Source organism: Brachycentrus maculatus, unplaced genomic scaffold (genome assembly GCF_059751285.1).
Source record: "Brachycentrus maculatus isolate JH-2025_06_01 unplaced genomic scaffold, ASM5975128v1 h1tg000213l, whole genome shotgun sequence".
Lineage (NCBI taxonomy): Eukaryota > Metazoa > Arthropoda > Insecta > Trichoptera > Brachycentridae > Brachycentrus > Brachycentrus maculatus.
Window position 1 is genome coordinate 599,979 of NW_028280964.1, and position 25,680 is coordinate 625,658.

Genomic DNA, 25,680 nt, shown 5'->3' on the forward strand with positions numbered 1-25,680 from the left:
ATTGAAATTAAAATTAAAAATAAACAAAGTAAATTAAATAAAAGTAAATTAGTAAATATTCCTTGGTATGGAGTCTAGGTAGGGGTGAGTCATATGTTTTTTATTTTAGTTTCAAAGGTTTGATAATTTTTTATACATTTTAATTTTTCCCGATGTTTATTTTTAATAAAATTACCTACGTACGGATAATGGTTTAACGCTGCTATTGTTCTACATACATCTGTGCAATATTCAATTATTAAAAAATCTACGGCTAGGTGAAATTTGCACTTCAGTTGTTTTTTCTTTAAAAGTTTGTAAGATAGAGGCTTTATTAAAAATTTCTTAAATTTTTGGTACATTAAGTACTTTGAATACTAATATGTTATATGTTGTTATTTTGATTTAGATAACTGATTTAGAAGGTATGTTGCCTTCTTGGATATGGATCGATGAGCACCAGGGTATTATAAGAGGGATTCCTGGATCTATGGATCAAGGAGAACAAACTATACTAGTGACAGCATTACCAGCAGATCAGAAATCACATCACTGTCCGTTTGCGACTGATACATTCACCATTCAAGTAAGTTCAGTACATTTCAAATGATAAAATATTCATATTCACAATTATGAATGCGTCCAAATCGTTGTTTACAAATCTGGGTTTTATCTACCTAGGAGTTATATTTTTTACATTAATACTCAACATAGATGAAGAAGAATATGGAAGCTGGGTATTTACAAAGCTTTTATGCATTTCGCTCACTCCTTTCAACAACGTCATATATCAAAAATCATCAATTTTCAGCTGTGCATGTTCTCGGAATACCCAGAAAATGTACTATATCCCAGCAAAAACGGCATATTTTAAACTTAATATTTACCCGCTACAGGGCAGAAAGTGTTGTTTTTGGATTTTGAAGAAAAGGTATTGTTTAATTATTTTTTTCAATACAATAAATATTTTTCAAATGGAGACAAAACATTTAGGTTTTACCTAAAAAGATCTGTTGCACAGTAAAAAGTTCAAAAAGTGGCTTCATATTTATTTTTAATACATTTTATTTTATTTTTAAACTTTAAAAACAATCTCCTGAAAAATCAACATTCATCATTCCACCCATGATTGACAACCACTCAACTCTACACAAATCTCGAAAGTTATACTTATATTCTTCAACTGACACTTTCTTTCATATGCGAGTTCTCGGCATCATCCATGGTTGAGTTGAGTTTTAATTACCAGCAAACTTTATGAAATGTATGAAAGATTTTTCCCGAATTATTTTAACATACTAGGAGATAAATCAACTAGAAGACTACATTTTATGAAGATCTCTGCTAATTAAAAACTTACTCAACAAAACCATAGATGCTGCCAAGAACTCGCATATGAAAGATGGGTAGAAACTTAACATTCATATGTTACATATGCATAAAATGATAGCTTAAACCAGCCTTCGACAGGTCATAAGCCCTGTAAATACCCAGACTTCTACATTCTTCTTCATCTATATTGGGATATCCATTTAAAAAAATATTCCTGTATTTTATTATTCTTTTATAGGTTAAAAATAGCGCAGAATATCCGATGCAATACTTTGGAAAGTACAGATGTCGTGTCGGTGACAATGAGACCAAATTATCAATTGTTATTGATAAGCCTTTTCATGACATGACAGCTAAAGATCGGCTTATTGCCATTTCAAATATTGCATATCTCTTGGACCTTGATGAGGTGAGAGCTTCAAGCATTAGTTTTTATTATATTTTAATAGATACAGGAAAAAAAAATCTAATGAAAAAAAATGTTGACTGTTTGGATGAAAATTCATATTATTCTTAAATAACTGTAACTACTCAAAAATCTTTCATTTGTACTCTGTACCTAATAAATTTATTTTAAACCTAGCTGTACCCGGCCATATGTTGCTAACTGATTAAATGAGAAAGAATGAAAATAGATGACACACATTTCTAATATATGTAGTTTCATAATGCTTGTGAAGGAAAAATCTATGAAACAACAGTGCAATCACAGTGACCGCAGCTTTCAAGAAGCATGCTATGTATTTGCCATGAGCAATGTTTTTTTTCACGTGTTTTGCTGTTACCTTCAACAGATCATTAATTTACAATATTAAATCTCGTCGTAAATCATGGAATGTTTTAATATTGAGACCTTCAAATCTAATTTATTTTTTTACCTTTCAGAAATTGTTTATGATACAACCTTATGATGACCAGAGCACCAGAATCCAAGATGGTGTCAGTGAAAATAAATTCCTTTCAAACATTGTCTTGACAGTGAGTAATTGAGTATCAGTATCATCCATTGACAGTCATGAGACTATTCTCCTACCAAATTGCACATTTATTGTCAAATCCTGGCTTTGTATTGTATTACCAAGCTTTTAAGTTAACTCTGTAAAAAATAAGTTCTTTGTATGAAAGTTTATCTGTATATTGAATTGTAACTTGAAGCGGGTTGAACTAACTAACTAACTAACCATCACGCTGCTTCTCCGCAGGGGTAGGCAGAGAGAATCGAACGCCACACCACTCTGTCTTTGCAAACATTCTTTGCCTCTTCTACATTCATGCATCTCCTCATACATACCCGATGATTATTACGGCTCCTGACCCGGACGCTTTCAAGTATTTGACATACCTGATTGTGCCAAGTTTTCCTCGGTCTTCAAATATATGTATATATATATTTTTTTGCTCAGCTATTTTTCTTCCACCCTCTTGGACTTGTCTACAGTTGTCTGTTGGTTCATAATTGTCTGTGTGGAAGTCCAAGAGGAATAGCCTTTTTTCAATACCGGACACAGTAAGAAGGCTATAAGTAAGTAAGTACTATTTTTCTTATTGTTGGCTATTTTTCTTGCAGATAGGGTGTAATGAAAAAATTTGGTCGGAGTATAAAGTACTTGTCCAGATTATTAAACAAAATTTTTTTGATGGTACAATTTCACATATAATTAAACTTCCTATCAAAACCTGGAATGTTACTACTTACAGTCGGAATCCAATAAGAAAACGTCGAAATGTGTCGGATACAGAAACAACTATTGTTATCGATGGCAGTGTAAGTTTGTATTTCTTATTATTTTATACAAATCGAGAGGTACCGATCTACTTTAATTCTCATTGCTTGCGATGCCATTATTAGTACCACTACTGCTACTACCATCACGCCGATCTCCGTAGAGGTAGTCAGAAAAGATGGAACGCCACCCTTGTGTATCCTGACATACACACCTCGCCTCCTTCACATCCATACATCTAGTCATATACGCCCACCGATTACGCAGACTTTTGACACCACCAGATTTTAAGTTCTGATTGATCTGATCGTGCCAAGTCTTTTTTGGTTGTCCTTATTCTGTTCTCCCGCTCGCATTCGCCACATATATTTTCTTAGTCATTCTCTTGTTATCCATTCGATCCACATGTCTAAACCTCCTTACAGAACTCTTAATCTTTTCAATAAGCCCTTTTAAAAAAATATTTAAAATTTTTTTTTCATTCAAGTCATTTTCTTGTTATCTATTCGTTTCACATGTTCATACCACCTTAAAGAACTCTTCCTAATCTTAATAATTTATTACTCGCAATTAATCTAATTATTACTCGTAATTCATTATTACACTCAATGGATTTTTGATGTTTATGCATTGAGATTATAGACAACTGATATGACAACAAATGGCACTTCATCATATTTTTTTATTATTTGACATTTACTTTGAAGTCTTGCTAGTGGGAAAAAATATACCTGTTTACCACACACAGGTAGAAAACATGCCATACCTACCCACCGAATTTAACAAATTGTTATTTCTACAGATAAAGTTAATCTGATGTGCAACCACTAAAGCGCAGTCAGATAGTGTTGTAGGTATTAATATATATGAGTTTTTTCAGAGGTTTTCCTAGCAAAAGCGTACCCAATTACGAAAACTTTTATGTGACTCTTTTTTTGAAACTTTTCAGAACTTTTCCAGATTTTTACAATTATCTATAGAAATGATCCAAGTGCCTCAAAATGATCATTTTATTTAATGACCTGTTAATACAAAAAAAATGTTAAATCAATTTAATTTTATAATATTGTGTTGATCACATAATTTAATGTTTTTATTTCAATTTTAACAGAGAAATTTTATAACCAATGAGGAAACGACTATAAAATCCTTTGAAAATACAATTACTGAGAATATTTTCATTACTAACAAACAAACAGCTACGGGAACCATTTTGATCACTGATGAACATATAACTTCTGCTTCTGTGTTGATTGCTGATGAAAATGTAACTACTGAATCCATTTTGATTGCCAACGAACATGCTACAACTAAATCTGTTTTGAATAATTCACCCGTTCAGAAGTACTTCATAAAATATTTCAATGTGACCTCTGGTAAATATTTCAGGTAAAACAAAAAAATGTGCAATGTATCAAATACATAATTACATAATATGCAAATGCAAACAATCTTAATTGCAAAATAAGTACTCTTGTTTCAGTTACACAATTCCAGAAGATTTTTTTATAGATGCTGCAGATGGCACTAGTCTACAGTTAGAGATGTATGATTTTAAACACGATAAGCTTACATCCTCATCTTGGGTTCAATTCGACAAAGAACAAAGAATGATTTATGGACTGTACGGTTTTTATATATCACCTTACATTATTATTATCGTCATCCAACCTGCATGCAAGCATCTAAAATAGAGGCTTTAGAATCCAACATATATTAATGTGGCCTACATTGTACCAGATTACAGTGGAAAGATAAAGCATTAACCCATTGCAACACAAAGCTGGCGAATCGCTGGCCAAGGTCAATTTGTCACTGACTCACAAAGCCGGTGATTCGCCGGTTTGTCTTTCAAGTGATTTTTTTACATTAAAACTGAATGACAATAACTTTACTCATAAAAATAACATAAATAAGTGTATCTAGCTTACAAATAACAACAAAATTATGGTTTTATGTTTTACCATTTTTATTTTGTGTGTAATTGAATAAAATAATGTGTCAAAATTAAATAGTGTGTTGTATGAACAAATTATGTCATCTTCATTAGTGGTGCAATGGGTTAACTACGTAGTACAGATAACTTTACAAAGTAAAGACTTATAGACTTTTATTTCTGATGATTTTGGCATTTATCAACAGGTTTTCATGAAATTTAATTTACTGAAAAAACAATTTTGATGTGGACCTCAAAATTACTAATCTCAAGGGTTAAAAAAATTCATTAATTCAAGTGATTTGTTTTATTGATGTTTAGGTGTCTTAAACCCATTATTTTGAGGATCACTCATTTATTTGTTGACCTCTTTATAAGGAATTCTATGGGATTCAACCTCAATAAAACGATCAATATATATGGCATGAGAAATAATACAGTAATATTACGATTGAAATATGTTTATATATTTACATAAACTTAAACTCACTTGCTTTGGTTACATGGACATTTGTTTACGTGCTCTTTTCATTATACAGAGGTATATTTTTCATTGAATTCTATGGCTTGTCTTAAAAAATTCATCACATTGAGTAATTTCTTATATTGAGGTTTATTACATCCGCTGTTTTTTAATTTTTTTTTACTATCAAATAGAAGTAATATAACTGTTATCTACACTTCATATTTAAAAGCAAATATAAACAATATATTTTTATTAAATGAAAAGTATATTACTTATTTACAGGAAGCTCTGAACTTACTGAAACTATTATAGTTTTCATAATACAGTGGAACCTCTCATAACGAGCATAATTCGTTCCAGAATCTTATTAAGCAAAAAAAATATTTGACTGGCGCACAAGTCCCGGCTCACAAGTGAATGTCATGAAAAAGGGACTTGCCGTTTCTTTGTAACTCTTTATGCTAAATATAGCTTGTTAAGGAAGCAACTTTTTCACAGTTTTTCTTGTTATGAGAAGTTCCACTGTAGTTTATTCCTTTCATTATTTTTTAAGGGCTCTGGATGAACATGTATCAAATTGGAGATATATAATAGAAGCCACAGACAAACTCGGCCGCAATATGAGTGATAATTTTTCTGTAATTGTTCATATGAATATGGACAAAAAGTTGGTTAATCACGAATTCTACATGAAATTGAGACTAGAAGAGCGGTATTCAACTTTTGTGGATTGGGAATTCCGGATTGCCGAAGGTCTAATGAACCTTTTTCATGATAAAGTAACTGACCATATCACTGTGGGAGGAATCGATATGGATTCGGGTGTCATTAAATTCATGTGGTCAAATGACACTCTGCCAAAAAGGAAATGTCCCTTGAATGACATCATGCAAATAATTAATGTAAGTTTATTTTGATTGTGAAGGTTTTAAACTATATTTTGTATTTAAATGTATTGTTAACATTGTGGTATGGTAATATAACACTCTCCTTATCATTCATGTTCACTTGTAATACCACTTAAAACATACATTTTAAATGGTATTACACAAAGTGTAGGATAAATGATAAGGATCGTTAACCTAACGGTTTAAAATTATTTATATTATTTTGAGAAATAAAAAGACTTTGTGTTTTGATCCACTCACATTTTTACTAACCAACTAGTTTCGGCAACAACCTGTTGCCCTATTCAGGGTTTAATTTATGACTAAACATGTATATAAAAAAGAAACAGCGTACAAACAGTGTTAATAAAAATGTGAGTAGATCAAAACACAAAGTCTTTTTATTTCTCAAAATAATATATCAATATGATTCACAAAGTTAATGCTTTCAATATTCAAAACATAAAATTATTTAGTTGATAATGAGTAAATTATTTTCCAAAAGCCTTAATGTTTTGCATAAAAATGACGAGAATATATCTCTAAGGTAGTGTTTCCTTTTCACTTCACTTCTCACTTGTTTTCGTTCAATAAATAGTATTTTACCCAAAAAATATTTTGAACGTTGTGTAGATTCTTCAGTCAAATACACTTGAGGAACCTTCTCCTGCTCTGACGTCCGCTATGTCCCCAGAGTTACAGATATTATCTGTGTCATGGCTGCCTATAGGGACATGTGACCCACCGCTGTATTCGCGTAATACAGTAGACGCGCACCATATCAGAACTACAGTTGGAAAACTTCTCCTTATTAAAGCACCTGAGGTAAGTTTTAAAAATTTTAAAGAGTCAAATACCTAAATAAATAATAAATAATAAATATAAATAAATTTATAGTTTTTCTACCTCGAGGATTTGTCATCAAAGTAAATTATCAAGATTACTAGGGCCACTCTAAATAATATTGTACAATAAGTTGGGTTTGTGTTTTGACCTCCGCCGAACCCGGGAGACCGAACTCAATCGAACCCATGTTAAGAACCACTGATCTAACTTAACCCTTTGAACCTTGAAGCGCTCATTGTACAAGTACCCTAACCTTGAGCTCCTGAGTAATTTTTGACCAAAAAATTATATTGGACTAAAAATTAAATTTCGATCCAAAATTAATAAAAATTAATTTGAGTTCATGTTCAAACAAGTTCTCTCCCCTCTCACACTCGCGATGACGTCGCAATAAGTTAAAAGTATCGTCTCGTTTTTTTTTCGTCGCTAGCCGGTATTCCAGGCCGTAGGGTAATGAGGATAGAAGTTGAGACTGCTATTCCAGCCATTAGGGTATATGCGTTACTAAATAAAGCCGGTTTACCGGCCTCTAGGGTTCAAAGAGTTAAGTCAATGCTATACACTATATAGTTAAAACTCTATCTTCCATGTTACATGTAAATAAATAATGTAATATAAAGTTTCTCGGTACCTATAAATCTTAACTAAGAAGTATATCATATTTAAGAGTATAAGAATATTTCCTGGTTTAATCAAACTTTATTTTTTTGTTTACTAACTAGGATATCAATCATATTGAAGTTAAAAGTTTAGGAAATTCCAAATATTCACAAATCGATCATACAAAAAAAGACTGGCTTCAGTTTGACTATCATAGACAAGAAATATTTGGAGTTCCAATGGAGGAAGATATTGGAAAAAGAGAATACAAACTAGTAAGTAGAAATCACCATTTTTCATTCAAAAAGCAACAACAAAAAATATTCTGAATTTTTTTATCTAGTGTGTTTCTAAGTACTAATACTTTTGACATGAAGAATGTTTCCTTTTTTTCAGTAATTTACCTCCATAGTGTACTGGTTTATGCATTTGGCTACCTTACTGGGTTCAAATCCCAGAAAGGACAAAATAAATACTAGTGATTTTTGATTATATCTGATTACCTTGCCTTTATCTAATTAAAAATCAAGAAAACACCGCATTGATACAATGCAGTATTCTATGAACCATTGGGTGTGATCAAGGGTTAAAAGAATGAATGAGGGAAGTTATTAAATTTATTGATTCAAGGATGAACGCATTACTAATAAAAAAAATATGTAATCTACTAAAAATCTCAACTGTATTCATCCAGAGAAGTCACATATATCTAGTACCCAAACTTATTATTTTATATCTCAATCCTCTTAAAAAGGTAATAAATAAATTCCTTAAATTTTATTTCTGCTTTCTCATTCAAACATTACTTTTATTTTTCAGATAAGCAAAGATGGCATTGAAGAACTTGTAGTAGAGGTGTATCCATCACCAAATGTCCAAAACTTGGAAATTAAAATGACATTGCATACCCCGTGTTCTTTGTCCATAATTGCCTTTATCAAAAAGTTGCAACAATTGTTTGAAGATATCGACGCGTCTGCAATATCGATAAAAAATATTTCTTGCAATCCTACAACTGTAACATGGTTTGTTTCTTATGGCTAATCTTGATGATTAATTTACGTTAAAGCAAGGTGGTCAGTACTGTGCTTCTTATACAAGTACAGGGTCATGTTAAATAATTATGAGAGTGAAAAATCACATTTATTTATTTTGACCATCCTAGGAATCGAACCCAGAACATCCAGTACGGTATCTAAACATGCTAACTGTTACGCTACGAAGACAGACATCAAATTTATCCCATTTTTATATTAAATTATCAGGAGCGCAGGACCTTGCTTTTACTTTAATGTATTATTTACACAACTGCGTCAGGGCATTTTCCAGCCAAATTTGGCAAGAATACACGCAATTATTTGATTTTTGCATGCAAAATCAGGTTTTACTTATTTTTATAGTAAAATAAAATAATACCCACGAAAATTCACTAGAAATTTAAGAATATTAACAAAATATTTACTATTTCTATACTAGAGATATTTCTCATTATATAATTAACCAAATATGTATATATTATTTTATCTTTTCTTTCACTTTTAGGTTAAACACGAGTTTGTCTGGTTTCTGGTGTCCTAAGGAAGAAGTCAGGAAACTAAAAGACATATTGATCAGAGACGATGCTCCATCTTCAAGAGCGATCAACATAATGGGACCAGATTTTTCAATCGTAAAAGTTGAACTGATAAAAACTTGTTCAGATATTTCATTGCGAGATGGACGCCAACGCAAGAAAAATCAAAGCGCTTCTAACGATTTCAAGTACAATGGATATTTGAAAGAGTTTTTTATACCGGCGGTCATAACATGCAGTGTGATATTTGTCCTCGGTGTTATTTCTTGTTTAGGATACAAAAAACACAGGTCTGGCACGATGAGTGTGCGTGATGGAAAGAACATTATATTCCGTTCTAGAGGTATCTCAATAGTATTTAGAAATGATATGGACATGAATTTACCACAAATGGTAGACACATCATCAACATTACCACTTCCGGAATATCAAAATCATAGATACGCTCTGTCACAATCATCCACTCATTATCCTTTCACAAAACAACTGTTAACTCCGGAAAATGTACAGGGTTCTTATTTTTAATGTACAAGGTTCACTTAAACCAATCAAACTCTGGATACTGACTATGAAGCACAATCCCTTATTCCTGTGCATTATAAGATACTTAACCCTAGGCCAGGGGTCGGCAGTTTGTCAAGTGAGAAGAGTCAAATTGTCATGGAAACTGGAAAACAAAGGAACCAGAGAGCCGCATTTATGCATATACATATATGTGTCGCCTACTTTCAAAATTCGCCAGATCCATGTAAGTCGATTTTTCAAAAATGCAAAATTCACCGGGTAACATTTATGTTTAAAAGACTTGTCTATCATGGGTAGAATTGATGAATGTTACACGTGAGTAAAATGATCACTTAAACCAGCCTATGACGGCCGTCAGCCCCGTAAATGCCTAGACTTCCATATTCTTCTTCATCTTTGATGAGTTGTCGAAAAATAATATACTAAAAAGTAATTTTCCTCTAATTTTATTAATATTTTTTAATGTTTTATCTAAAATAATAGTTATTTTCGAAACATTTTCATTTGGAGACGCAGATATCATGTTCTTGGTGTCAGACTTAAATTGATTCCTCCCTGAGTTTGCAAGAGAAAAGCATTTGGTTCATATTTCAGAGGAAGTATTGTGTCATTACACACAGAAACTTTAAACTTTTCCAGAATCTTCATTATAATCAGCTTTACTTGTATCATGCCGAACCGGCTTCCTAAAAATAAAAATAATAAAATTATTTTCATAAGTATTTTTGAGATTTATCAATTATATCATCTGGTTATAAGTGTCTCAACTTGAGATGAAGTATCTATAGTTTTAGATAAAGATGAACACACATTTCTCAACTGAAGGCCGCGAGTATATTTGCCTAGAATTTTCATTCATTAATTACACTAAATTATAGTAACTTTAAACATAAAGAGTAAATCCACTCACGAGTAGGCATAGGCTATGAAACTTAAAAAGATGAAGCCTGAGAAGCATGACCCTACGGTCATGATAACCAGTGTTGCATAAGCCGTAGCTAGATTTCAGAGTCACTTGGACGTTAGGTAATTCAAAATCAACTGAAGGCCACTATCAACCATACTTTAAAATCTATCAAATAATAATTAGCATATTTATTATTAAAAAGTGTTAATTGTTGCTCAAAAATCAACTTTGAAAATAGTACTTGAAGTTCTGAGACAGACTACTATCGAGAAAATATTCTACAAATTACAACTTATGGCGGTCAAACAAATATATGCTACAACAATCCTTACATATCGCTCACTCCTTTCAACAACGTCATATATCAAAAAACTTGAATTTTCAGGAGATCGTTTTTAAAGTTTAAATAATTAAACAATACTTTTTCTTCAAAATGCAAAAACATCACTTTCTGCCCTGTAGGGGGTAAATATTAAGTTAAAAATTTGCCGCTTTTGCTGGGATATAGTACATTTTCAGGGCATTCTGAAAACACCCACAACTGAAAATTGACGATTTTTTATACATGGCGTTGTTGAAAGGAGTGAGCGATATGTAATTAAGAATTACTCTCATATAACACAACAAAGTCCATTCCACCAAAGCGCACAAATTATAATTAACACACTTTATGGTATAATTAAACTGACCATTTATTTTCGTCCTCAAAAAGGGACATCTACCGATTTTTACGTAATAGTAAAACATGTATTTTTTCATAGTTTTTATGTATTAATAAAAAGAAAAGTAACGTTGATAAAAAAAATAAGAGGAATAAATAATATGAATATGAAAAAATTATGTTGTTTTATACGGGACAGGCTATCTAAAAACGGGATGGTCCCGTTCAAAACGGGACGTAGGGTTACTTTAGGTATAATGTACAGAAAACATCTACAGGATACATACATACATGTTTATATATATATTTATATCTACTACAGAAACGCATTAAACAAAACCTAACGCATACCTCCTTTGGTTAAAAGAACATTGATTATTATGTTATTAAGCTGTACAACCTGCTTCCAATATCCATAAAGTCATTAAACATGGAAACCAAATATAATAGAGCTATTCATAAATGGATAACGAAAGTGGGTAAATCTAAAATTGATTGCATCATTCAGGCCTGTTGTTTTGATTGCATGTCATAAACAATTTTCTTTCATATAATTCTTTAAATGAATATTGTAAAATGTGCCCTCGACACTGGAAATCTCAGTGCGGGCAGATTATTGCAATTTGCTATTATCTGTATGATGTAATAAATAAATAAACATGATCAATGCGGTGTTATATTTACTTTAAATGTGGGACCTTCAACAGGTTTGTGCAATAATAATAATAATAATTATTTTAAAAATCCTTTAAAAAAATACCTATGCATATCCTGGGCCCTTCTCCAAATGGAAGATGCGCAAAATTGTGTCTTGCTGCAACATTTTCCGGTGTGAATCTTTCTGGGTCAAAGTGCAGCGGATCTGGATATATGTCGGGGTCGTAGTGTATCCCCATTATGGGCACCACCACCAGAGAGTCCCTCTCCACCACGGCCTGAGTGCCGGGGACCTTATAGTCCTTTGTACAAAATCTGAACAGGAACGGAAGTGAAGGGTACAATCTTAATGTTTCTGTAAAACAAACCATTTTATAATTAACCTGTTAACTGGGTGAAACGTATTAATACGTCATACGTATACAATATCGGCAACGGATAGGACATATGAATACGTCCTATAAATATATGTTGCGCTCTGGAACGGGCAGGACCTATATTTTTGAACAACAAAGGTTATTAGTCATCCATATATTATACAACATGAATTTTTTTCTATTTTTTTTGCAATTTTGTATTTTCCTTTGTAATTTAAATATAAAAAACGAAAAAATATATTTCATCATCTTTTCAAATATTTTAAGTATAAAAAAAATATGTGAACTTACGTTCACCAAGCATGACTCACATGTCCTAGTAAAAAAGGTCGCGCCCGTTATATGTTGCATAATTAAAAAGTGAACTCCCCGGTTAACAGGTTATAACATGCAATTTCAGAAAATTCATATTGAAAATCAACATGGAAAAAATGTACATAAGTAAGTTTTAACCATGAATCGTTTTACACTGAAACAATGCATTGAAATAGTGGCGCTGTACATCATCTTCAGATTCCCTCTATGGTTATTATTAAAAAACTTCACCTGCACTAAAATTGCCAGAATGTTTCTATCCTGGCTTGGAAATGTACGGGATTGGACTAGGATTGAAGAAGTTGAGCAAAAAGAGAACTGAAGCCGTGCTGTAATCTGACTTTGAAGATACAGACAAAGCACTTAAAGAAGAAATAGAAAAGGAATGGTCATTGTAATTTAGCATTTTTTTATTTTTTCATTCAATATACTTACACCTTTTTTAATTTATTCATTTTATTTAGACTTTTTGCTAGACATTTCTACTTTTACCATATCTTAATATTAGTTACTCTTTTCTCTCCAACAACGAGACTAAGCTCTTGTGCTTGGAGAGGGGCTTACACTGTTTGTTTATTGTTTATACTTATGAATGATATAATAGTTTTTTTTTTGTTCTATGTAGCATCTCTAATGTTTGTATTAAAATTGTGTCTCCTAAGTCAGTTTACGGCTTAAGTCTCCCTTCCACTCGGCTTCTTCAATCTTAGTCCAATCATATACATTTCTAAGCCAGGAGAGCAAGAAGTTTTTTCACAGTCTGTGAATTGTCATGTTACCTTCAATGACCATCGTAAGATAAGACATCTGACTGACAGCCTCATATGTGGCCTTGCCTCCATGTTGGTCAAGAGCATCTTGGATCTCGGCTCTCAGCCTGTCTTGGACCTCTGGGTGTTTGGCTATCTCCAGCAGCGCGAAGCTCGCAGTGGTGGATGATGTCTCAAACCCGGCCAGGAAGAACACATATACCTGCGCTGTGATCTCAGCCATTGTCAGACTTTCTCCTAGAACAAATATGTATACATGATATTATAATATCCTCATTTCTGAACTTCAGAAATGAGGACATTGAGGTGCATAATTGGAAACACGTTAAGAGACCGAATAAGGAACACGGAAATTCGGAAAATGTGTAGTACGGAGGATAAATTGATGACCTATTGATAACCTCTCTATTGATGGCCTCTCTTTAAAGCTATTTGAGTAATTCTTGTTTTTAATTTAATTATTCAGTAAGTTGTAATCGTGTTTAACCCGACCGAAAAAAATTGTACATTACTAAATAATAATTAGCACAGTGCCATTTAGTAAAATATCCCCATGTTTCATAGAATGTTAAGTACTGTTAACATTTTTAAAAAAACTGCTTCTTCTTCATCTAGTTATAGGCCTCGTGGCCTGTTTTAAAAAATAAAAAAAATAAAAAAAATAAAGTTAGATGGGGAAGACAGCGAAGACGATTCTGGAATACCCATGTCAATACAATGCAAAAAAACAGACTGGCCCGAATCGCTTTTCAAGAGAACTCAGATGGGAGAAGACCACCTGGAAGACCTCCAAAGCGATGACATGAAAACTGACGGTTTATATCACAAGAGACGGGTAATGGAACAAACAGAACCGAGGATCTATAAGAAGGATGATGATGAAGATAATGCTAGGTGAATGTTTCACAAATGTATGTTTCATAATGTATTTGATCACTTAAGCCAGTCAAATTCCAGGTTGTAGGGCCTGGGATGCTCAGACTTCCATATTCTTTCATATATATATTTTTAAAAAACATGGATGTTTCATGTCAAGCTATGACACCTCTAATAATATCATCTGTAGCGTGAATCATCCTGTGTCTGATAAGATAAAATAAATAATAATAAAATGTGTTAAAGTTATAAATATTGTAATTTACCTGTTTTAGCATCCGCCTTTTGCATATCAATGAGCAACTGCAGGAAATCATTTCTAGTGATGTTATTCTCTTCCCGGTTTTTGATCGTAGCTGGAACTATCTCGGAGAAGAACTTTGTCACGTCAGCATAATTAAATGCCAGCCGTAACATGGAGAGCAATGAGGGAGCAACGAAAGCCAGAGTTTCAACGAGAGACTTAAATTTCCCTGGCTGAAACACTTTCTTCCCCATTTTCCTGAACTCGGCATCAGGATGCTTGAAGCTGTTCATCTCAATCCCGAAAGCGCACTTGCCTATGACGTCTGTAGAACATTTGGCCATGACTTCTTTGATTTCGATAGAAGCTCCAGAGCCAACATTGTCTCGAATGTATTCTATCATAGCATCGGAACATTCTGCGATGGTGTTAAACATATATTTGATCTTACTCGAAGTAAACGTTGGAGTCAGTTTAACTCGGATCCTTTTCCATTCGTCACCGTCCAAATTGAACAAATTTTGAGCCAAGGGATCGACATCCTTATGGGTTTTGAAACCATGACCCTGGAAGTAACTAAAATCTTTAAGCAGAACATTTTTCACCAGTTCCAAATCATTCACAAGTATAGTCTTTTTTGTCAACATGAACAGACCGACGAAGGGGTGCATTTTAGTTTGGGAATAAATATTCTTCATGTGGATTCCAAACGAAACTTTGTGAGTGGCAACCGGTCCTAAATGACCAAAAGGAAAGGTGGCGGGAGGACTGTATATTCCATTTCTTGACCAATGTCCAAATCTATGTTTCATCCACAAATAAAACCCGAATATAAATATTACACCCCAATATGCAAAGCTTATATACAATGTCTGAAAATATATAGACATTTTCCAAACTTTATAGATACACAACACTAATAATGAATACTTAACAACTATCTCGACAAAGCAACAAACTTTAAATTACAAAATATAACAAGTTTTGCTGTACTTTCTATAACTGTAGCTAATGAATATATAATGATAGCTTAAAGGGATTTTCATAGTTTTATATGCACTTAGAGCACAGGTTCCCAAACTTTTTTAGTCCGGCACCCCCTATCAAAATTTCTCATCAAAGAGGAAAGTAAAATCGCCAGAATGTCCCATCATAGAACTCTTTCTATGATGGAACTTCCCTCTGGAAGGAATAAAAATATATATCTTACTTCTCGGCACTCCTATCTGTCTTTGGGCTTCTTATGCCCTGTAAAAGTCTTCTAGAACGCCTACAAGGGGGCATTATAGCCCACTTTGAGAAATGCTGACTTAGAGTATGTTAAATATAGACAGAAATAAGTATTATTATTTACCATGAGTAACATAACTACTTATTAAATAATGCATTTTACATGTGGTTATCCGAATGCAGAACTATCATTTGTCGTATATAAGTCAATTTTGTTTTTATTAATACATATATCTTGTTCTTTATTCGACTGATTTTGATGTACAGGAAGTTTTCGCTATGTTAATATAATGTTTAAATAGCTATTTAAACATTTTGAATCTAAATATTTAAAATATAATACTTTTGAATGATTAAGAAAACTCATTTTAAGTTTTATTGTCTTTTTTCTTGAATGTTTTTCGCAGATACTTTGTGACGCATTTTATACAACCTTATGAAATAAAACTAGAACTTTGTTTTTGACCACTTTAATTTTTGGTCTTTCTTTAACCGGTTTCAACAAGAAACCAGTTAAACCGGCTTAACCTTGTCTACTTTCTCCGCTCTGCTTTCGATCCCATATGTTATGATAGGTCGCACACAAATTTGATGTATTTTTAAAAAAAGAAGGTACTGAAAGATTTCGAATTGTCATAATTTAATGACCACTTCTGTAATGCGTCAGTCAGAAATCGCATGTCTTTGTAATATTGCATGACTTTAAAAAGACCTTAATATGCAGGTATTCATTTTAACTATAGAGTATGTTATTCCAAAGTATATAGTTATGATTTCTTATTTCTTCTATTTTTTTTGTAAGGTAAGTGTGCTAATCCATGATTATCTGCATAGATAGAAATGTTATGTATTTAGTATTTAAAATGCATTATAAACTTTGTGGTATGGTAATATAACACTCTCTGTATCATTCATTGTTCACTTTGTGTAATACCACTTACAAGCTCTACTTTACGACTACCGATGTCGGAATAACCATTCCCTCATCAGGTCTACTTATAGACTATAGTCTACAGCAGACTATAGTTTTATTTATTTTTCATTTATTCAGACTGAGCCACAGCAACTCGCGGCTGGGTACAGCTAGTATGTAATAAAACAAATGTTCAAATATATAAATTATTTATTAGAAAAAAAAATATTATTAGTAAATAATTTTACATTTTAACACATTGTTGTCATTTTTAAGGTTAAATAATTAGTGCCAGGAGTGGGCGTTTTTTTTTTTAATTATCCATTTGTGTATAAATTGTCATATCTTCTAAAATATATGATATTTTGAGATGAAAGTTTCTGTGAAGTATTCACCATACCTAAGTAGTGTATAATCGTTTTGTTAGATACATATATTCTTGATGAAATGCTTTTTCATAAAAAACAAAATATATACTTTTTTATTTTAATCTGTGTTGGGAACAGGAGGAATAATCTAGTATGGGCCAATCAGGAACTTCTCAGCATTTGCTCATTGCTGGGATAAAACCACGTAAAACTCCTTAGGAGAAGCCGGACTGTTGACTATCATCAACAGACCTCCCGTTCCACTAGAAGAGGGTTCGTATATAAACCGAACAAACGAAAAAATTGTCTTTATTCGTGACCCGCTTCCTAAGCACAATTAAGAAAAAACCTATTTATAGGTGTCCCGACAACAACGTGTTAAGATTAAAGGATATATTTATCCGTATGGAGTAGCGATGGGTCGACCGCCAGCTCCGCCTGCGAAGAGGGGCCTCACACCGCCAAGATTGCGCCGATGGCCAGCTGTGTAAACTGGACTAACTATGACGGCCACCGGTCGCGCTGCCAGGATCGGCCGTTGGTAGGAGTTGTGGCCGTGCCCGTAGTTGCCGTAGTGGCCATAGTTACCGTACTGCGGCTCGGGGATGGGATCTGAAGCCACCACCGCGAGCGCGGCTATGAAAAACGTCACCTGAAAACATAAAAATATTATATAATGACAATATGCATGTCCAAATACAGGATCATTGAAAAATATTTCCAATATTTTAAATAAATGTTATATCAAAAACTATTGAAGGTAATTCAATGGTTTTGATCTTAAAATGTGCAAAAAAGGATAATTTTTATATAACATCACTACAATTTATCGATTTACACTTTTATTTATGTGAAATACAAAAAAAAATATAAAATGTGTAAAAAATACAGGGCATTCAGGGATTTCTAAGGATTGTGGTGGTAGCAGTGCTACTTAGGTGGCCGATACAAAAAAACTCAAATCTTTGAAAAATTGTAGACATAGTAGTTCTAAATAGTTTAGGAAGTGTAAAAAAAAAAGGTAAAGAATAAAAATAAATCTCGAGTAGTCATGAGCAGGTCCACCCGCTGGTGCCCGCTTATCGTTGAACTTTGGGACCCTGTACATATGTTATTTTATGTTATGGTAGACATTGCTGGGTAGCCAGACACGCAAATATAGTGAGATAATCACTGACGTACGGAGGTCGACCTTCTATATATTTAAATAATTATATAATATTACAGTAAAGTATTTATAATACTATTTACACAACATATTATCAATAATAATCAAACGTAAAAACATTTACGTTTGATTTTCCAGCATATCTTTATCATATAAGGTCTATCTGCTACCGTTTTTTTTTTTTGCCTGCAAGTATACAAATAAGAAAACTTATAAATGATTCGCCAAGCATACCTGCGTAAGACCACTTTTGAATTTATTCGTATAAACATGGCTCGTTTCGAGAATAATTGATAGCCCGCCTCCATTTTGAGACGGACAGAGAAAATTTTCAGCAAATTACAACTTATTACGGTCAAACAATAATATGCTAAAATAATCCTTTCATATACATATGGAATAATCGGCAGTTATGTATGAGGAGATGCATTAATGTAGAAGAGGCGAATAATGTTTTAAAATATAGAGTGGTGTTTCGTTCTATTCTTTCTGCCTACCCCTGCATGGAAGTGGCGTGATGATTAGTTAGAAAATTAGTTTTAAATTGAAATAAAATTATTATGACAATAGTCATACCTGCAGTAACACTTTCATAGTTAAAATAATTTATATATTAACTTTTATTCTTATTTTAGAGCAGTTTTTTTTCACGCGTTCGTTCGGACATTCGCCAATTATTTGACTGGTGTTTGTATGAGTGATCTAGAGTCTTTATTAATAATGGTACGACTTTCAAGTAAAGAAACCAGAGAAAAACCCAAAAGTGGACGAAAATCAAATATTTGCATAAAACGTTTGACTTCCCTACGTGCGTCAAATAAACAGGTCAGAATCGAACTAGAATCAAGTTTTTTTTTGTAAAAATGATTTAAAAGTAAAATCCAGGAATATACTTAAATCAGCCTTATAATAAGTCGATTTTGATTTCCGAACAAAAGATCCAGATAGAAAATCTATCTGGATCTCCCATTGATTCGATTGATTTTTCGAATTTTAGATTTTTTTTATGAATTACCACAGTTTTTTCCACTATGGAGTCCTTGATTTTTAGTTTGAGATTATTTACTCTTTTTAAATTTTGGAGCCTTCTTCTTCATGTCACTTGAGAGTGATTGTCCTTATCTTAGGCAGCTCTAAAAAGCGACTCGGCGATCCTGATCCCCGTCCAATCTCGTATAGTATTCTGAAGCCAGAAGATCTGTCGACATACCTCGTCGACCCTCTATTTTGCCATTTGTGATTTTATCTTATTTTGGCTTTGAAGTCTGGAAAAAAAAGATTCAATTAGATTAAAAGTTTTTTTTTTAATATATAAGCTGTATTTTCATAAATTATATCACATACATATCGCTCACTCCTTTTAACAACGTCATATATCCAAATCTTCAATTTTCAGTTCTGCATGTTTTTGAAATGCCCAGAAAACGTACTATATCCCAGCAAAAGAGGCATATTTTTAACTTAATATTTACCCGCTACAGGACAGAAAGTGTTGTTTTTGCATTTTGAAGAAAACGTATTGTTTAAATATATTTTTAAATAAACTAAATATTTTTCAAATGGAGAAAAAACCTTCAGGTTTTACCTAAAAAGATCTGTTGCACTGTAAAAAGTTCAATAAGTGGCTTGATATTTATTTTTAATACATTTTAATATATTCTTAAACTTTAAAAATGATCTGAAAAATCAAGTTTTTTTTATATATGACGTTGTTGAAAGGAATGAGCAATATTTGCATTAACTTTACGTAGTACACTTTCCAAAACTTGTATGTAGAAAGATTTTCGGCGGAACAAAAAAAAAATAATAATAATACAAATAGGTTTGATATTTTTCGATTACTTGAACATAAGAATATCGACGCATATCAATAGTTTTACCTTCATATACCTTATAATCTAAGTATTACCTTATAATCTAAATCCAGACCTGTTTTAATAGTACTTACCTATAATGTAGCTTAGATTTTTTCATAAGTGGTTTCTAATTTACACCAAAAGAATAACTGTTCTACACCAGGAATATGATGCTTAGTATAAATATTTGTCTTATACAGGGTGTAACCAAACAGTGGGACATTATCATTTTTTTATTAGATGCACACTTTTTTATACTTCTAGCGACAGAATAGATAAAAATACAGTAGGTGTACTTTCATACTTAGAAATATAAAAGGACATAACCTTGCTTTGTGTGAAAGGAAATGGAAGAAGAATAGTAAAGAAAAATAATAGCAGTAATAGCGAGAGAACTCAGGATTTCATAACTGTACTCATACCAATTTGTGTACCTAGGACTATGCTTATTTAAACAAAACTAAATATTTCAAGTAAATAAATAAATTCTTGCAAATGACTCGATATTCGGGTGAAATATATTATTATAAATAAATGTCTTATATATGCAAATCTATATATGAAAAGTGAGAAAGCATAAGGCATTTACAGGGTTTACGACCAGCTATTGCCTGGCTATAAAGGCTATTGCCTGGCTATAAGCCAGGCAATTGTGGTCTAAGTGACCACTTTATACGCTTTGCATAACGTTTATTATTCTGCCCGGTATTTTTCTGAACACCCAGTGCTACTGTGCCTTTGTTGGAGATTGTGCGTATACAATATCCAAGCGCCCAGTCGCGTGCTAGTTAGAATTTCTTCATCTCTGTGATAATAATCCTTAGGTACATAAATCAATTTTTTTATGAAGGTTTTGACGAAGGTGTTAAAAAAATATATGGAAACGAACCGTAAAATTGGCAAAAGAAGGATAATATGGATGAATGTGCAGCAAAACAATGTATGATGGATATTCGAATATTAAAATAAGGAAAGAATGCAAAGCTGAAATAAATAAGCATTATCGATACACTTAAGAAAGGTGTATTAAGATGGTTTGGACATATGGAACAAATTGATGAGGAAAGAAAGATCAAACAAAGAAAAATGCGAGGCGAATGAAGTATTGCTACTATTGCTTGCTATTTGCATACAAGCAGAGGAAAACCGAGAAAACTACTCGATCACCTTGGCGTGATCAAGTATTTTAATGTGGCCAGGTCAAGAGTTGAAAAAACGGCGGGTAAGTATGAGGAGAAGCATGAATGTAGAAGAGGCAAAGAATGTTTGCAAAGACAGAGTGATGTGGCGTTCATTAATATAAAGAAGGCAAAAAATGTTCGCAACAACAGAGTGAAGTGGCCTTCTATTCTCTCTGCCTACATCTGAGGGGAAGCGGCTTGATGGTTAGTTAGTTACTTTTAGGTTTTATAAAAATGTTAAGTTTTTTACATTTATTTTGTCTGTTGTAAGTAGGAACTGCGGGAAACCCTGCCTCAAGTATTTACATATTGATGACTAAAAATGTTAAGTGCTCATTCATTATAGAATTTTGTCACGGTTCTTTTGTATACCAAATCCTGTATTATTGTTTTTCTCTTTGTCAAATAATAATATATAATATTATATAACAAAAGGAAGAAGGTGATGGTGGTATATTATACTACAATTATCTACGCTCCTTTTTGGTGAATTTCAAAGAAAAATTTTACACATCATTTTTCCAGGTATTTCTAATATCGCAATATGGTTTTTGTAGAGCTGTTTTGAGTGATCAAGCAAGTCTAAAAGTAATTAAATTACAAGATATGTATTTTAAGATTAGATTCAGATAATTTTAACTAATTTTCATAACTAATTTGACATTTCTACTTACAATATTAAAATTGATAACGCAGTTCTCTCCAATAAAGAAACTGAGCTCTAGTGCTTGGAGAGGGAATTTATATTATAATTTTTATTTTGTGTATATTTCTTTTTTTTCTTTCTTAGAAATGTTAAAAATTCATTGAATTTATTTTTTAGCTTTTTAATGTCTTCATTTTTTTATGTCTGTAAAATTGTTGAAATACTTAATTCCAAAATTTTTAATATTGGTATTTCTAATATCCCAATATCATTTTTTGTACAACTATTTTAAGTGATCAAGCAAGTCTAAAAAAGTTAGCAAATTTGTAGAATTTGTGTTTTTGGCGGGACTTTGAATATGACCATTTTTAAGACCTCATAAGAGGGCTTACCCTTCCGTCAACCGCAAACAAAAACCATCGATAACTATCGTTCTGGGTCCAATGGGCCCATATATAAAATATGCTTTTTTCTTTACTTGTAACTTGTGTACGTTGTATATTGTAATGATTGTATTTTCTTCTTTAGTCTTCTGTTCTCCACTGCTGGATGTAGGTCTCTTTCGTATCCTTCCATTTCTTTTGGTCGATTGTTGCTGATTTTTTACCCTCCATAGTGGCTCTGTCGTCGGATCATCTTTTTGAGATCTTTCGACGCTTCTTTTATTCTCCCAAGATCTCCATCTTAAAATTTTCGTGCTCCATTTTGTGGGGTCTTGTCTCTCAATGATATCTCCATATAGTTTATTTAATATATTAACACACTAAGGACGGGAAAGGTATTTTTACCCATTCAGTCAATGGATGCTTAATGACGGGAAGGGTATTTTTACCTTATACACCGGACTCGTTTCAAAGTATTTTATATGAGTGTTATATATCAATCTCTTTGTTAAGGTCTTAACTATATGTGCACAATTTATCAAATCCCGGCGCCAGCGGTCCGCAGGCGTAAAAAACGCCCATTCAAAATGTGTTAAGAGTTTCAATAAACTTAACATCAACTTCGGAAAGAGTCCGTTAGACCTGCTTCGAAGATAGAGGGTAGAAAGTCAAACCTTGAGGAACATCTCTAAATGCCAAACCTATACACGTCTTAAGATTACACAAGTAAAGTTTAGTATCAGGTAGGTACTTATAACAAGACTTGAGAGACCCTAAATGATTTATTGGCACAGATGGCGAGATGGAAATTTCTAAGAAAAAGTTCATTATCATGCAAATACAACAAGAGACAAACAAACTAACAATTTGCGAACGCAAAAACACGGCGTTCCACATCTTTTAAACGTAAAACAAGGATATAAAATGTTGGAAATAGATGTGATAACGTCCGACACACTATTGTCATTCATCTCATCACCTGTATCAACTGGAGATGTTCGTCATTTTGTTTATTGGTATTTTATTATCTCTTCCTCGAATGTTTTTGTTAATTCACTTATAAAACACGAGATTCTCATCAATGGTCATCAGACAATCTATCTCTGCACTGACGAATAGTCGAGAATTTCGATATACAGGATTGGGATTAGCTCAGGATGAAGGCTTTTCTACATGTAAGTAACAATACACGCATATACAATTAGTTTTTCTTTTTGTTTTATTACTAAAGGCTTGATATTCTAGGTATAAGTTAAGATCGAATTTTTCTGGTAAAATATATTTAACTCTATAAAGAGTGATTGCATATAAAAACATGTCCATGGAAGCTAAACTGGCGATACCAACCGACACTGATGTATGGAAGCGAACCATAGGATTGGCAAAGGAAAGATGAAAGCAGAGTGAACGCCATTGAAATGTATTTTCTAGGTAGTATTCTCTAGGTAGTATTGAAAACACGATTCAAAATACTTTTTTAATTTAAATTTTACTTGGTAAATACCACTATTTCTAAAAATCTATTGTGACACGTGTTTCGATCCATTCCGCATCATTTTCTAACACCGTATGTGAAGCTTAGTCTAAGACAATAGGGAAGAAGCTCTTTGTTCCCACTGATACAATATAAAATAAATAATAAGTAATTTAATAAATAAAAACCGTATACGGTTTTAAGAAATAATGGTATGTATCGAGTAAAACTTAATTAAAAATGGATAGATTTTACCGCAAAGTGACTGCCGAATCAATTAATAAAATTAAAATTACTTACTAAAGTCGAAAAATGTGTTATTATTACCAAAATATGCACTTGAGAACCGTTTTAAAATAATTAAAAAACATCAGTAACGTTAACATTGTTCTATTTGAATTGATATAATAGATTTTTTTCTTTCTTTCTAGGTTCTCTGCTTTGTCGGGTTGGCAATCAGCATTCAGTCAGCGCCTGAGCCATGCGGCGGTGGAGGGTACCCAATGAATCCGTTCATGTCCAATCCCCAATTCCCTAACTTCCCTCTGTTCTCCCGTCCAGGTGCTCCTACTGCACCACAAACTCCTCAGACACCCAGATTCCCACAGATGCCCGGGTTTTCTCAGTTATTTGGACTTCCACAAGCTCCTGCGGCCCCTCAGACACCTGGAGCGCCCCCCGCCCCGGGTGTGCCGCCGGCACCAGGCGCTCCCGCCGCACCACAAACACCTAGATTTCCACAGATTCCCGGGTTTTCTCAGTTATTTGGACTTCCTCAGGCGCCCGCAGTTCCTGGAGTGCCCCCTGCACCTGGTGCACCTCCAGCACCCGGTGCTCCTCCTACCCCCGGTGCTCCACCCGCACCCGGTGCTCCCCCTGCACCCGGTGCTCCCCCTGCACCTGGAGCGCCCCCTGCACCCGGTACCCCACCCGCACCCGGAGCGCCCCCTGCACCTGGTGCTCCACCTGCACCTGGTACCCCACCCGCACCAGGAGCGCCTCCTGCACCCGGTGCTCCACCAGCACCCGGAGCACCCCCTGCACCCGGCGCACCCACTGCACCAGTTCTCCCAGCAGACATCGTCGCTAGATTGACAGCATTATTTGGATAAACAGAAATCAACAAAATCATAACACAAGACCGCAAAAAGTATCGTAGGACTTAATAATATAATTTAACATTTTTTTGTATCATTAATAAATATAAATAAATATAGTAATAACGAACTATCGAGTGATTAGTGAGTGAACACAAAACTTATAATTTTTCACAAATACAGAATTTATTTGCTAATTTTATCTCTTTTTCAATTTTATATAATAAGAATATTTTACATGGTTTTTATTTATTTTTTATTCTTTAAAATTTTATTTCTTAATATGATAATTTTTCTGACTGTAAGATATTTCTAGATTTTATTACTAATTATTTAATTTAATGTGATATTATGTAGTACTTTTAAATGGTAATTTTTATATTATTAGAGAAATGTATGTAATACTATATATCATGTAAATAGACACAAATATAAAAAAAAATGATATACGGTACATTTTTTATTGGAGTCAAGTATAAAAAAATAAATAAATAAAAAAAACTTAAAACGTGAATGTAAATATTTTGAATATAAATGTTGGATTTAAAAGATTATGAAAATTTACATTAAAATTTTAAAACACATGAAAATGGTACAAACGGTGCTATAAATAATAATGAAAAAGTTGTACCATATTATGTATATACTTAATATGGTACAGCTTTGATTAACTATATTTTATACCTTAA

The 25,680-nt window shown here is 32.9% G+C and overlaps 3 protein-coding genes and 1 long non-coding RNA gene across 6 annotated transcripts; 2 read left to right on the top strand and 2 right to left on the bottom strand.

Moving 5' to 3' along the window:
• Positions 1-4,524: 4,524 nt before the first annotated feature.
• Positions 4,525-9,868, top strand: LOC148307002 (dystroglycan 1-like). 3 transcript variants are annotated; one of them, XM_088264069.1, is made up of 6 exons: positions 4,525-4,659; positions 5,991-6,339; positions 6,958-7,149; positions 7,893-8,045; positions 8,590-8,795; positions 9,313-9,868. In XM_088264069.1, exons 1-6 carry the CDS (start codon positions 4,580-4,582, stop codon positions 9,866-9,868), a joined length of 1,536 nt encoding a protein of 511 aa, XP_088120195.1. In that variant the 5' UTR covers positions 4,525-4,579. The 3 variants fall into 3 exon arrangements, with proteins under 3 accessions (XP_088120195.1, XP_088120196.1, XP_088120193.1); XM_088264070.1 differs by lacking the exon at positions 4,525-4,659 and adding an exon at positions 4,835-5,127; XM_088264067.1 differs by lacking the exon at positions 4,525-4,659 and adding an exon at positions 5,184-5,512.
• Positions 9,869-10,387: 519 nt separating this feature from the next.
• On the bottom strand, positions 10,388-15,667 carry LOC148307003 (cytochrome P450 6a2-like). The gene is made up of 4 exons (XM_088264071.1): positions 14,698-15,667; positions 13,565-13,792; positions 12,197-12,448; positions 10,388-10,554 (listed from the first exon to the last, which is right to left on the bottom strand). The coding sequence occupies exons 1-4, from the start codon at positions 15,563-15,565 to the stop codon at positions 10,388-10,390; spliced, it is 1,515 nt and encodes a 504-aa protein (XP_088120197.1). The 5' UTR covers positions 15,566-15,667.
• A 1,424-nt stretch (positions 15,668-17,091) lies between these two features.
• Positions 17,092-19,077, bottom strand: LOC148307004 (uncharacterized). The gene is made up of 2 exons (XR_015837911.1): positions 18,931-19,077; positions 17,092-17,838 (listed from the first exon to the last, which is right to left on the bottom strand). It is a non-coding gene; the product is annotated as an uncharacterized LOC148307004 (long non-coding RNA).
• A 4,430-nt stretch (positions 19,078-23,507) lies between these two features.
• On the top strand, positions 23,508-25,188 carry LOC148307005 (uncharacterized). Its single transcript, XM_088264041.1, has 2 exons — positions 23,508-23,595; positions 24,326-25,188. The coding sequence occupies exons 1-2, from the start codon at positions 23,578-23,580 to the stop codon at positions 25,004-25,006; spliced, it is 699 nt and encodes a 232-aa protein (XP_088120167.1). The 5' UTR covers positions 23,508-23,577; the 3' UTR covers positions 25,007-25,188.
• The last annotated feature ends 492 nt before the right edge of the window (positions 25,189-25,680 follow it).

Bases quoted from the DNA above. Each gene is read 5' to 3' on its own strand.
- LOC148307002 (XM_088264067.1), top strand. From the start codon at position 5,430: ATGTTTATATATTTACATAAACTTAAACTCACTTGCTTTGGTTACATG. The intron at 7,150-7,892 runs GTAAGTTTTAAA...TTTACTAACTAG, and splicing joins TCCTTATTAAAGCACCTGAG to GATATCAATCATATTGAAGT. The intron at 8,796-9,312 runs GTTTGTTTCTTA...TTTCACTTTTAG, and splicing joins AATCCTACAACTGTAACATG to GTTAAACACGAGTTTGTCTG.
- LOC148307003 (XM_088264071.1), bottom strand. From the start codon at position 15,565: ATGTCTATATATTTTCAGACATTGTATATAAGCTTTGCATATTGGGGT. The intron at 13,793-14,697 runs GTAAATTACAAT...TATTTGTTCTAG, and splicing joins AAAGGCGGATGCTAAAACAG to GAGAAAGTCTGACAATGGCT. The intron at 12,449-13,564 runs GTAACATGACAA...TTTGTTTTACAG, and splicing joins TCTTACGATGGTCATTGAAG to AAACATTAAGATTGTACCCT.